General features: G+C 42.4%; 1 protein-coding gene across 10 annotated transcripts in view; it reads right to left on the bottom strand.

The window, feature by feature from the left end:
• Positions 1-14355, bottom strand: part of SIPA1L1 (signal induced proliferation associated 1 like 1) — a 405747-nt gene that overhangs the window by 93105 nt on the left and 298287 nt on the right. For all 10 annotated transcript variants that reach the window (XM_050953405.1, XM_050953408.1, XM_050953406.1 and 7 more), the window contains 2 exons: positions 13030-13218; positions 9593-9767 (listed from right to left, as the gene is read on the bottom strand). In XM_050953405.1, coding sequence (XP_050809362.1) covers positions 9593-9767; positions 13030-13218 — 364 coding nt within the window. The remainder of the gene's footprint in view (positions 1-9592; positions 9768-13029; positions 13219-14355) is intronic.

The raw sequence follows: 14355 nt of genomic DNA, 5'->3' as shown, positions 1-14355 counted from the left end.
GGATCCGAGGTGAATGCCCTGATCTCGGACACCCTGTGGGCCAAGGTTATAGCAACAAGGAAAGAAATCTTCAGGAGAGCAAGAGGAGGGAGCAGGTAGCCAAAGGCTCAAAGGGGGATCCCATGAGCCTAGACAGCATGAAGTTCAAGTCCCAGACATGCGGCTAGAGGTACTCCAGACCCTTTTAAAACCTTGCCGTCATAGGATGGGCAAAGAGAGACCTGCCCTGGAGCATGGGATGCAATGCCGAGATGGCTGCCAGGTGGACCTTGATGGAAGAGAGGGACAACCCTTGAAGCTTGAGATGCAGCAAACAGTCCATGACATCCTGCAGTGACGCCTGCAGGTGCCGCTCCGAAGTCCAGCGTGCAAACCGTTTCCACTTTGCTAGGTAGGTCACCCTAGTAGAGGGTTTTCTGCTACCCAGCAAAACCTGTTGAATACAGGCTGAGTGCGCCTTTTCTTCTGTGCTCAGCCACGCAGGAGCCAAGCCGTCAAATCCAGTGCCACCAGATTCGAATGGAACATGTTGCCATGGTTCTGCGACTGCAGTCTGGCCGAAGAGGCTGGGGAAGAAGGGCAGCTGCTGAAAGGTCCAGCAGCATGTCGAAACAGTGTTGACGGGGCCATGAGGGGACCACAAAGATAATTTTTGCTCTGTCCTGCTTGACTTTCACCAGGACCCTGTGGATTAATAGAACTGGCGGAAAAGCATACATGAGCGCCCCCAACCAAGGGATGAAGAATGCGTCCACAAAGGAACCTCTGTCCAGATGCTAGATGGAACAGAAGTTGTGGCACTTCCTGTTCTGTCTGGAACTGAACCTGAGGAATTCCTCACCTTTGGAAGATTACGTCGACCACCACCAGATGGAGAGATCATTCGTGGCGAGACGAGAAGGCCCTGCTGAGACAATCTGCCAGGATGTTCCTGGAGCCGGGTAGGTGGGCCACGACCAAATGACTGGCATGCCGCACACAGAAGTTCAAAAGACTGAGTGCCTCTTGACAAAGGGTCGACGATCTGGCACCTCCCTGCCTGGTGATGTAATACATCACTGCTGTACTGTCAGTCAGGACCTGCACCACCTTGCCTCTCAGGTGATGCAAGAATTCCTGGCAGGCCAGGTGGACCACCCTGAGCTCCCTCACATTGATATGGAAGGTTAGATCATCCCATAGCCAGCAGTCCTGTGTGCGGAGCTCACCCAGGTGGATGCCCCAGCCCAGATCCAAAGCCTTGGAGACCAGCGTTAGACACTGGAACAGAGTCATGAAGGGGACCCCTTGAAGCACCGACCTGGGGTTCAACCACCAGCGCAGGGACAGCATGATCTGGTCCAGTACTCTGACCACCCAGTCCAGAGCGTGTCTGCTGGGGGTATAGACTGAGGCCAGCCACGCTTGGAGAGGCTGTAGCCAAGCATGGGGAACCACGTGCATGCAAGCGGCCACGTGACCTATCAGGTGTAGGCAGATGTGGGCTGTAGTGAGCGAGTGGTCCCTTATCAGGCAGATTAAGCTTGAGAAGGCCTGAAAGCATGCTTTGGGAAGGAAGGCCTTGGCCTGTGTGGAGTTGAGAACTGTGCTGATGAACTCTATGTGTTGAACAAGCATGAAGGTGGACTTTTTGTGTTTATCAACAGGTCCAGGTTGCAGCATGTGGAATGTACCAAGTCGAGGCTCCACTGCACCTGTTCCAGAGACCTGACCTTGATGAGCCAGACGTCAAGGTACAGAAACAGATGGACCCGTCAACATCTGAGGTAAGCTGCCACTGGTGCCATACACTTTGTGAATATCCTCGGGGTTTAAGAGAGGCCAAATGGTAGTGCTGTGAACCAGAAACGGTGCTTTCCCACCATAAAACTGAGGAAATGCCAGTGGCCTGGGAATATAGAAATGTGGAAATAAGCATCTTTTAAGTCGAGAGCAGTATACCAATCTCCCAGATCCAGGGAGGGGATGATGGAGGCCAGGGAAACCATGTAAAACTTCAGCTCGAGAGAGATGAGGCGATGCAGGTCCAGGATAGGTATGAGGCCTCCTTTGGCCTTCAGGATTAGGAAGTACTGGGAGTAGAACTCTTTTCCTTTTATGCCCCAAGGAACCTCCTTTACTGCCCAAGGTGCAGAAGGTTCTTGTGAGATGGGTCCCTGAAGAGGGCAGGGAAGTGGAGTGGATGAGAGGGAAGAATGGAAAAGTGAGGGTGGGTGGGAGAAGGGGCGGCCAAAAATTGCAGGGTATAGCCTCGAGATATGTCCAAGCCCAGCGGTCCAATGTGACCTCCAATCAGGCCAAACGGTAGGGGAGGAGGCGGTTGAGGAAAGGTAACAGTGGATCCGAGGAATTCGCTGGGGCACTGCTCTTGAGTGCGTCATCAAGATGAGCGCTTTGCCAGGCCAGGCTGCGCAGGTGAGCAGGAGGCAGACGGGCTGCGATGACTGAATGCAGTGTCTCTGTCCCTGCTTCTAGCAGACCCCAGGCAAAATTGTCAAGACCTAGACAGCGGGGGTGGCCAAAAATGCTTACGTATGCACGCTGAGCAAGCAAAGGCTGGCTTTGGTATCCTTCAGCCATGCAGTCTCACATCGGTCTGGTCAGAAAAAAGACCGTTCCCATCAAATGGGAGGTCTTGAATGGAGGTCTGCATCTCATGTGAAAGTCCAGAGGTTTGAAGCCAGGAGCTGTATCTCATAACCATTATGGACACTACCACCCTGGCTGATGAGTCTGATGCGTTCTATGCCATTTAGAGTGCACATTGGGCCGTCTTGGTGCCCTCCTGCACCTGAGTATCAAACTCCTGAGCCAGTTGTTGAGAAGGGATGCCTTGAACTTACAGAGGGAGCCTGTAAGTTAAAGTTATATTATTTATTTAAAATAATGGAGGTATACCTATCTCCTAGAACTGGAAGGGACCCCAAAGGTTCATTGAGTACAGCCCCTGCCTTCACTAGCAGGACCAAGTACTGATTTTGCCCCAGATCCCTAAGTTACCCCCTCAAGGCTTGAACTCACAACCCTGGATTTAGCAGGCCAATGCTCAAACCACTGAGCTATCCCTCCCCCCAAGAGGGCTTGATGGTTCACCACCCGAAACTGTAAACTGCAGTGGAATAAACTTTCCTTCCGAATAAGTCCAGTCATTTGGCCTCTTTGTTTTTCGGGGTCGAACTGGAGTGCCCCTGCTTTTCTTTTTCATTGGCTGCCGAGACCACCAGCGAGCCACAGAGAGGGTTGGTACAGAGATACTCAAAACTTTTGGCCGGGACAAAGTACTTCTTTTCGGCTTCTTTGAGGTGAGAAGGATGAAGGAGGGTGTTTGCCAGATGACCATGGTAGTTTTGAGGACCCCATCATGCACTGGTGGTGCGACATGGGTTGGGTAGAGGCTGACAGGACATTGAATAAAATGTCTGCCTGTTTGGCGATCTCCTCCACCTCGAGGCCCAAGTTCTTGGCTCACTGCTAGGCAAGGCCTGGTAGTCCTTAAAATCATTGGATGGGTTGGCCATGGAGGGTCCCGCGATCGCCTCGTCTGGACACAAAGATGACAACTGTCCCACTGGAAGGGGGCCCTTGTCATCCTCTTCTGCTGGCATTCCAAAGCAGCGGCCGGTGAAGGGGGCATAGCCATGACTGGAACACCCCATGCGTTCCAACAAGGCAACTGCATGGGCCACTGCCCCAGTGCTATCCATGCCAGCTTGGTAGCCTCATTCTTGTTGCTGGGCTCTAGGCGATGGGTTGAAGCGACCCTCATTTCTGAAGGAACCCCCTTCCGGAGACCACAGAGGGACTGTAGATGTGTGAGTCTGCCTTGAGACCACCAATAATGCTTTTGTGGGTTAGAATCCACTTAATCAGATGTATGAAGTCATGAGTTTTTTCATGAAGTTGATGGATTTCCACTTCATACGGCTAAATTCAGTGCCTTGCATGGTGACAGGTTTCAGTGGTATTCCCCTCTGGTGTTATCTAGACTGGTGATCTACTAGGTCACTCCAATCCTTGACTTACCCTGCTCTGCTGTGAGAACCCACACTCCTGGGCTGTTCACGCACAGCCTCTGACATGTAAGCTGTTGCTTGGATTGTGCAACCTAATGACACTAGCCAATATCTCTGGTCCAAGACACAACCTTAGGAGCCTCCGTCTTGCAGTGCCCAGTTATGCCCTCTGGACGCTGCAAGCTTATATGAGTTTGTCAATTTAACAAATAAATTGATATGTACCAGGCTTGTTATCCCAAGGGGAGCCTCTGACACTCTTCAAACCAAATGCACTGCTTCAGGTAGAATGAACAAATTTATTAACTATAAAGATAGATTTTAAGTGATTATAGGTCAAAGCATAAGTCAGATTTGGTCAAACGAAACAAAATCAAAACACATTCTAAGCTGAGCATAACACTTTCAATGCCCTTACAAACTTAGATGCTTCTCATCACAGGCTGGCTGGTTGGTTGCTCTTCAGTCAGGCTCTCCCCTTTGGAGCAGTGCTTCAGTCGCTTGGTGCGGTGTCTGTAGATGTAGGTGGAAGAGAGAGCATGGAGAATGTCTCTCCCTTTGATCATGTTTTTCCTTCCCTCTTGGCTTTGTCATCCCCCACCCTTCAGAGTCAGGTGAGCATTACCTCATTGCAGTTCCAAACTGCCCAAAGGAATGGGGGGTGACTTCCTCGAGAGTCTAACAGATCCTTTTGTTGCTGCCTAGGCCAGCGTCTTTTGTTCCTGTGAGGCTAGGCTGCATTTGTCCCATACCTGCCCTGATGAGGTGTGAACTGCCTCTCTGCTCTGGAAGAGTTCTTACCTGGGCTTATTTTAAGCCATGAGAATACATTTTCTGCCTCATAACTGCATCCATGAAATTATAACCTATAACCTTACTGTAACGATTACTATAACATCACTACAACAACCATGTTGATTGCGTCTTGAGCCTTCAGAAGACACTCAACATGATAAACTTTGCATTTGATACCACACAGTCATTTTATAAAGATGAACATGGGGGTGTAGGGTGTTCCCCCGAGGTACAGAGTGTCACACTTAGGCCTTAAGGCACAAAGTCGAAGATGAAGAAACCCGCTATCCCTTGCCAAAGCAAGGAAAGGTGCTCCAACCGACCATCATCGGTGGTAAGAAGAAACAGAGGGCGTAGGGCTGGCAGCGGTTCATATACCAGCACACGAGTGCAGAACTCAAGGGGGCACCACAGCCAGCCCTATTGATACCACTAAGGCAAAAATCTCTGATGGCCACATATGTGGGCACACGCACAGCTACAATGGAATTGACATAAGCAAGCACTCAAAGAACCTCTCTTGGTAGCTGCTTATTTCACAACACAAGGATACACATCAGGTATGTCCCTTGTAGATTTCTGTTCCATTCCTCCAAAGACAGGTTCCTCAGTAGATGACTTGTGGAGTTTCTGATACTGATTTGATACTTCTAGCTGGATTGAATGCTTCATGGTTCTCTCTCTCCTCTTTGTCACAAATCATCAGCCCACTTCTTTGTTTTCCACTCTCTCGAATCCCTTATCACCTTGATCCTTCCCCCTGTGGCATCTGAGGCAATATTTTCTGAATCTGGTTATGCAAGAGGTCTTTGTTTTCTCAGATGTTACTCAGTCTTGAAACTTAGACTTCCAGACCACGTATCATCTCTTCCAGTGGCCAGCAGCTTGCATTTCATGCACCAGGGACTTTTTAAATCTTCCATCAGAAAGGAGAAGTTAGCATATCCAACACAGACCACAGCAGTTGTTCCCACATCATCCACATCAACTCACTCCAAAACTCCACTGTTTGCTGCTCCAGTTCGCCTGGGAACTTCTTCCTACACCTCTCAGATGACTGAGCTGATCTAACAGTCTTAGCTAACAACTTCTTAGCCAAGAGAGCCCAAGAACTTGCAGTTGAACAGGAGCACCGAGTCCAAGGCCTATCAGTGCCTTTCTTTTCCAGTTCTGAGGAAACCCGCATCAATCACTCTAAGAGAAATAGTTTGCAGCAAGCCTTTACTACCTTTTGTGGTTGTCATAAAGAGATAGTTAAGGGTTAATGTTTCTTTTACCTGTAAAGGGTTAACAAGCTCAGTGAACCTGGATGACACCTGACCAAACGACCAATCGAGGGACAAGATACTTTCAAATCTTGATGGAGGGAAGTCCTTGTTTTGTGCTGTTTGTGTTGTTCTTTGTTCGCTCTTGGGTCTAAGAGGGATCCGACGTGCAACCAGCTTTCTCCAATCTTTCTGAAACAGTCTCTCATGTTCAAAATAGTAAGTACTAGCTAGAAGGCGGATTAGTCTTTTGTTTGTTTTCTTTATTTGCAAATGTGTATTTTGCTGGAAGGATATTTTACCTCTGTTTGCTGTAACTTGTAACTTAGGCTAGGGGGGAGGGAGTCCCTTTAGTCTATGTATAGCTGAAGACCCTGTAAACATTTTCCATCTTGATTTTACAGAGATAATTCTTACTTTTTCTTTCTTTAATTAAAAGCTTTCTTTTTTAAGAATCTGATTGATTTTCTTCCTTGTTTAAGACCCAAGGGGATTGGGTCTGAACTCACCAGGGAGTGGTGGGGGGAGAGATGGGGGGGGGGGAAGGTTAATTCCTCTCTGTTTTAAGATTCAAGGAGTTTGGATCACAGTGATCTCTCAGGGAAAGTCTGGGAGGGGGAATGGAGGGGGAATGGTTTATTTCTCTTTGTTTTAAGACCCAAGGGGTTTGGGTCTTGGGTCCCCCAGGAAAGGGTTTGGGGGACAGGAAGCATATCAAAACATTATATTTTTGGCTGGTGGCAGCACTATCAGATCTAAGCTAGGAATTTAGCTTAGAAGGGTACATGCAGATCCCCACTTTCTGGACGCTAAAGTTCAAAGTAGGAATAATACCTTGACAGTGGTCTTCTAGAAAAACAACAGCAAAGCAACACACACAAACACCTCAAGTGGTTCAGTAGAATAGTTTCATCGCAGAGGGGCAAGTCTTGAGACCAGTTCTGCCATAAAGACTATGCCCTGGAATCATGAATTGCTAAATCTAAATAGAAGGTCTCTCATTCTCTCTCTGTATAGACATAGATATCTACAGATATATAGAGATATAGATAAAGATAGAGTGTGGACCAGCCAGCATTAGCAAATATGAATACTAAGTACATTAAACTAACACTTTAAGAACATAGTAATTGTTTACAATAATAGACTTTGGTTTGCACAGCGTGAAAGAGATATGGGTACTGTCAGGGATTCTGTCTCACAGCCACAGGAAATAAGAGGGACTGAGGGACAACTAGACCTACTCTGTCCTTTATGCACTCCGGTGAGGGGGAGCATGAGGGCACCTAGGGCATAGGTATGGCCTCAACAGACACTGCTGACCAAAAGAAACCAATCTTGCGCTAATGGGGCACAAGCACACCAGAAATGAAATATATAGGGATAATCACTCAAAAAAGAAAGGAAAAATGCTTTAGATACTGGAATTTGATACAGCTCTAAACCAGAAGATGGGAAGAGATATAATCTTAATAATATTAGGATACTAACAGCCAGAGAGACCATTCTTAAAAACAGAGCTTATGCAGTAGTAAGTCCATTTTTCTATATTGTTACATATGCAGTTTAAACATAGTGCTTGTTCTGCACAGAATCTACATTTACCAATTTTACATGCAAATAAAATACTGTATATAAAGAATATGATTTTTAGCATCTTTTGGGACTTTATACATACACAATTTCATATTACATGAATATATCACAATCAAATCTTAAACCTATTTTGAATTAAGGGATTTCAAAGCTCTCTCCAGGTGCAATACAGTACAGTGAAAAAAAACAACAAAAAAACATACCAGACCCAGAAACAGAAAATCACATCCAAACACTCAAGTTCTAGAGAAAATGGTAAAATTTCAGCGTAAAATTAGATTTAGATACTAAAAGCAAGGACTATCAATGCTGAAAATGAATGCAGGATACTTTAATAAGGTCCAAAGCAAAAAGAATCCAGGAATTAAAAATTGAAAAATGGTAAATATCTTAAAGTGTAGCTTGTGCAATATTTTCCTGTGTCAGATACAGTGACATACCCATTCAAGGGTACAGACAACATATGTCTCTAGTAGGTTGTTTTCTTCAACGGTTTACTAACCACTCAATTCATTTTGCAGGTTTATCGCTTGTAAATATCTACTCTCTGTATTCATGCAGAATCTAAAGAGCCTGTAGTTCTTAAATCTTTTAAATGCAATATCTCTTTGGAATTTGAGGAAAGTGAACTTTTCTCTTCTGAATAATAGAAATATTAGCACAGTTCAAAGTGGAAAAAACACCACCACCACTAGGGAAAGATCAGTTCCTCACCCACTCACTTAGAGAATCCAAATGCTGACTCCTCCCCTCCCTAGCTTTTTAACGGTTCTCCCACATGATCTCCCTCTCAGATAACAGTAGGAAAACTTGGTTATATGACACTGATTTGAGAGAGGCGAATACTGAAAATTCTAAGGAAGTTTTATATATTCAATTTTGACATTCTTTACTGGTTACAGCAAACAGACTTTTAGAGTAATTTCATATTTTTAATGATCTCTTGATCTCACTGCCTGTAGTTATAATACTGGTGATAGCAGAACCATGGCAACAGGACATTTTTTGCTGAGCTGAAGTTTATAAATGTTTTTCTATTTTCATGGCTCAAATCCTTATTTAAATTTCCTGTACTGCAAGGAGCAAGATAATGACAGACTTCAATACAAATGGGATAATCCCAATGTCCGAAGATGTGTGAGAGCTTTTAAAAAGATTTTAAAACTGAAGAAACACATACAGACACTGTACGGACTGCCTGATAAAAACAGATCTCACTAACTGTATTACGCCCCCATCATACAAGGCAGAATATTTCTTGTACAAATATTGCCATATAAGTCAAGATCACCATTTCAATATATTTTATGGTAAAAACTGATGGCATAGTTGTCATAAATAGTTTAATTTACATAGGCCAACTCAGCAGAAGTCACTAAGGATAAGAGAATAAAGTCAGTAGTAAGGCACAGGACTAAAATACCCAGGGGAGGTATATACATAGGTTGGACATAGCATAAAATTAACAGATCAATTTACTAAGGTTAAGATCATGAACTTGGGTCTGCAGAACCATTTCAGCATATTCTTTTTCCTGGCAGTGAGAGATCATTAAGATTATCATTAAAAATTAACACAAGTTAATAAGGCATGCTCGATGCAATTAATGTAATGTAGTTCATTGCATTGTTATATTAATATTGATTCCACACGCTCCTCATTTTTTACCTTGAATTTTTGGAACATGTTTGCACAGGAGTTTTGGTTCAATGTAAAAGTGACACGTTTGTTATCAAAGCGATAAAAGGCCATGTTGACAGGGTACAATTTACATGTTTGCTTTGTTTTTACTCATCCTTTGATACTGAACAGCTTTTTCTTTATAGCCAAGAATGTGATTTTTGAAGAAATCTGTTCAACAACTGACAATCCTCTCATAAGATATATGTTTTAGTTTAAAAAATAATAAGAGGGCTGCCTTACTCTTAGTGTCCAGTTGAGCACGGTACTTTTCAAAACCCTTAAGTCGAACTCGTTCTCCCAAGAGCTGAAGAAACTCTTCAAAGGCTGGCCCTGCTGACTCATTGTTGTACATTTCCTCTTCAGTGCTCTGCCCACTTTTGCAATACATGATCCCCACCTTCAGCTGATAGCTTAACTACAAACAGAAATAAAGATTCAAGATACATATATCTATCAGGTTATACAGCATTTATTCTGCCTGATTTTCTTCAGTCATTTAGTTAGTCCCCTAGTTCACAGACTCAAAAAATACTTGATGATCTGTATAACTTCCTTGCAGATAGCGCCGTTGTTTTCTACCATCTTTGCCTCAAGGATGATGAGCATTGTGACTCATAGATTATAAGGCCAGAAGAAACCACTGTGATCATCTAGTTTCACCTTCTGTATAACACAGGCCATAGAACTTCCCCAAAATAATTCCTAAATCATCTCTTTTAGAAAAACATCCAACCTCAATTTAAAAAATTGCCAGTGGAGAATCTACCCCAACCCTTGGTACATTGCTCCAATGGTTAATTTCCCTCACTATTAATAAAAATGAAGGGCTGCCAAAGCCCAGGATTGAATCAGGGACCTTCAGATGACTACGCACATTTCACCTGAAGATCTCAAATTGCTTTCCACAGGGGAGTAAACATTATCCTCCTCCTTTTGCAGATGAAGAAACTGAGACACAGGAAGGTCAAGTGACTTATTAAAGGCCACACAAAGTCTAGGCAGAGGCAGGATAGGAACCAGACTACTGATTCCCAGCCTTGTGCACTATCAATAAGATCACACTACTTTCCTATGTAGGATAGAAGCTCATAGTATTTGCTTATCACTGGTGTGAACGTCAAAATGAGTAACGTGTTTCCTTGAGCTTAGGTTAGATATCAGGAATAGTTAAGAACTGGAATAATTTGCCAAGGGAGATTGTGGCATACCCATCATTGTAGGTTTTTAAGAACACCTGTCAAAGATGGTTTAAGGAATACTTGGTCCTGCCTCCGTGTGCAGGGATGGAATAGATAACCTCGTGAGGTCCCTTTTCAGGCCTAAATTTCTATGATTATTTCCCAACATAAGTAGTTTTATATTCAACAGAAATACCATTTGGCTTTATCTGTGTAAAAGTATTCATACTGAAATACTCAAAACTCCATGTTAACTACAGTATTCAGAAGGTGTTCCCAGGGAAGCAGACAAATAATCTCCACCATATGTGGATAATTTTGTGATTAGAAGTGGAATTATTTTGTCTACATTCCCCATTGCATGAAAGGGCAATATTTTTAATATTCTCAACTACAAACTCCCAAATACATATCTGAATCAAGTCTTACAAATATAGCAGTAAGTTTTTCAGGGGCACAAGAAGCCAACATATTTCACTGTCTCTACTAACATCAAAAGACCTACTCCAATTCCTAACCTCTTCTACATCCTTGACTACTAGTGTTCTTGATTTCAAAAAGGATTTTTACAAGGAAAAAGAAGTCTTAAATTCAATCTGCAGTGCACAACATAAAATGACCAATTCTATGAGATTCATTTAAACCACCTTGTGGAAGAAGGATGTGTGCCACTTGTTTCACATCAGTAAAAACAATCCTTGGTGTTAAGATTTTGGGCTTGTCTCTTCTCTACTTAAAACAGTTATTTTGCAATGCATTTTACAATTTTTTTTTCTATGCATGAGATAAATAAATTATAATTTGGTTTATTTTACTAATACCTTACATAAAATAATATTCTATATTTGTAACAGTTTTATTACACCACATTCCTTTTTAAGTATTAGCTGCACTGCCAAAAACTGAGGTAGGTTTGTTTGTTTTTTTAAAGCTTCCCATAAAGTTGTCCATGTAGGACAAAGGATATCACGCACACCAACCACATCTGGACTATTAAAGTTCTAAATGAATCAAAAAGCTAGTCTTTAGGTTGGCAGTCTACAAAGAGGAAGATTTTAAAGGCAAAGTCCTCAGCTCCTGTTGGCAATCAATGGAAGTGAGGGGCCTGACTGTGCTTTGTACCTTCAAAAAAGCCAGCCAAAACCACTAAAGAAAAGTTATTTAACAGTAATTGTGGCTCTCTGAATGGTTTCACTTCTATATGTTCACACTTGTGTGATGAACTCCCTGGCATTGCTGAGCTTCAGGAACCCACTGGAAAGTCAATTCCCATGAGGACTAGACTAGTAGTTCCTTGCAAGGCCAAACTTCAGCGCCAGAGGGAGGAAGCCATGCAGTCCACAACTGCCTCAGCTCTTTCTGCTAAACCCAGAATCCTTAAGAGTGTAGAACTCCAAGGAAGAGGGACAGATGGGCTCCTAGGCTGAATATGCAGTGGCAACAATATTTTAAAAAACAAAACAGGTGGTTTGTCAGTGACTGTAGTTCTTTAAGAGTATTTCTTCTGCATAGTCAAACTTGTAGGATAAATGCACGTCAGACATGCAAACATATCTTCTGGTTAGTGAAATTCAGTGATGAAAGCCACCCTTAGAAAAGATTTTCTGATGGCCAGTCTAAAACAGACCAACCAATGCTCAACAAACCATCATCTGATGTAAATTACCTCATCAAACAGGCAAGTTTTTCAAGAAAATAGTAGTGAGCCAATATCTGATCTTCACCAACATTTTAAGACTTCTATTAATCAGCACTGGAGAAAGCATAGAGAGTCAGTTTTGAAAATGTCCTTTTCAAATTTTCATTCTACTTATTGTTTAAGAAGAAAAATCCTTGCAGAAGTAACATGCATTGCAGTGAGTACAAACTAGCGTATGCACATGGCAGTGAAGAATTCAGTAACTCGGGAGATTTTTCTCTTTTCAGTACAATAGCACCAAAGGAGAAGTTTTGTTTGTTTTTTTTTAAAAAGGGGGGGGGGGGCTGGAATCCTTAAAAATAAGAGTGATTAAATGGAACACCCGCCACTAAAGTCAATTTTTAAGATTTAATCTTCTTTGATAATGTACCTTCCACTTTGGGCAGAGAATTGTGAGAGAGAGAAAGTGAAAGTACATGCACAATTTTCTTTTCACTGAGCTATTCAAAGTATTAATTACGATCTACTGTGATGAAACAAATCCCCAACAGGCAAGAAAATTAATTTGAATTAAGATTTTACGTGAATAGTGTCTAGAAAAGTTAGCAGGCAAGATCAGAAACATTTAACAATTCAATGTGGTGAGTTTAATTTTAACAATTCCAAAAATACTGGAAGACTTGATGAAAAAGACAGTCATTTCAACTTCCAGAATTGTGCAAATCCCCTATTTGAACTAAAATACGGAACTGAAATGCTGCTATGTAAGATGAACAGATAATTTTGCAGTTCAATGCAGCTCACCCAATTTAATTTTACAACACCAAAGAGTTTCTCTTATTCTTTAAATTGGGACTTACCCCTTGTTCATCCAGTTTCATAAGCTGCTCTGTGACTTTAGGAGTGTTGAAAGCCAACCTGAGGCAATGGATATTCAGCTCAGGAACCACATGTTCAAGCACTTCTTTTAAGGGAAGTCCTCTGGCTGTGCAATGCTTTGCAGTTGAAGGGATAGCATCTTCCAGCACAGAGCCTCTTAAAGTCAGAAGCTAGAACACAGAAATAATAAATTATTTTGACATATCTAGGGAGGAAGTATCAATTGGTGGTAAGAGCAGAGAAATGACTCAGGACTCCTGGGCCTATTCCTGCCCTTGACACTGACTTGCCCTAGATGTCACAGCAAGTCAACCTTTCAGAATCTCAGTGTATCTATGAGTAAACCAGAACAATTCTACCTCTCCAACTCTCAATAGTATTTGAGACTTAAGTAACTCATGTTGTATAAATATATGCAGATGTGCAGAATGTTATTAATTATGATATCGAATACTAGACATGATACTACAAGTGCTTTATAATAGTCTCCAGAAGCTCACATTTTGTATGAAATTAATACTTAGGGGAGATACATAGGTAGCAGGTCAAATTTAAAATTGACCCCAGCACCACGAGAAGAAAGCAGACTTGTAAGGCTTTAGTAATTAGCAGTGAGAACGGAGATAAACCTGAAAGATGAAATATTCAATGAGACATCCCCAGTGAGAGCTGCAAGAAGTTTAAAAAACATGAGCATATCATCTGCTTATGAGTTTCAGAAAATTCTAACTATACGGCTGGCTAAAAGGGAATGATATTCATCAGATGTCCCATGTAAATGTTTGAGGGCAAACTGACCTGCATATACAGTATATATACAGTATAGAGAGAGAGAGTATATAAATAAGCTCTAACTATATGAAGGTCTTGCATTCAAAAACAGAAGAAAATTCTCTTTTAAACACAAAAATGACTGAAATTTCCAAACAAAATACCAGTTTATAAATAAAACTCAGATTATATTAAAGCAGACAGTAATTTAGAACAGACATATGTTTTTGTTATGAATGAAGCAGAGCACCAAAATATAAGCATTTTCTCCATCCTTTCCCTTAACAGCTTCACTTCAGAAGGAATCTGAGGAGGACATGTCTACACAGGAACATTAAGGCAACTCAACTAAAGTCAGGAAGCCAATATGTGTAATTTAAAGGAGAGGAGGAGGATTAATTTACAGGTATTTTAGGCCACTGTATTCCTGAAGAAAAGCAAAGGGATGGGAATAGAGCAGAGGAAGAGGGAAGAGAAGTTAACATAATTTAATTTATGCACATTGACTTTATATCTTTACTTGGTTAGCCTTACCT

Source organism: Gopherus flavomarginatus, chromosome 5 (genome assembly GCF_025201925.1).
Source record: "Gopherus flavomarginatus isolate rGopFla2 chromosome 5, rGopFla2.mat.asm, whole genome shotgun sequence".
Classification (NCBI taxonomy): Eukaryota; Metazoa; Chordata; order Testudines; family Testudinidae; genus Gopherus; species Gopherus flavomarginatus.
This window is presented reverse-complemented; position numbering and strand designations above follow the sequence as displayed.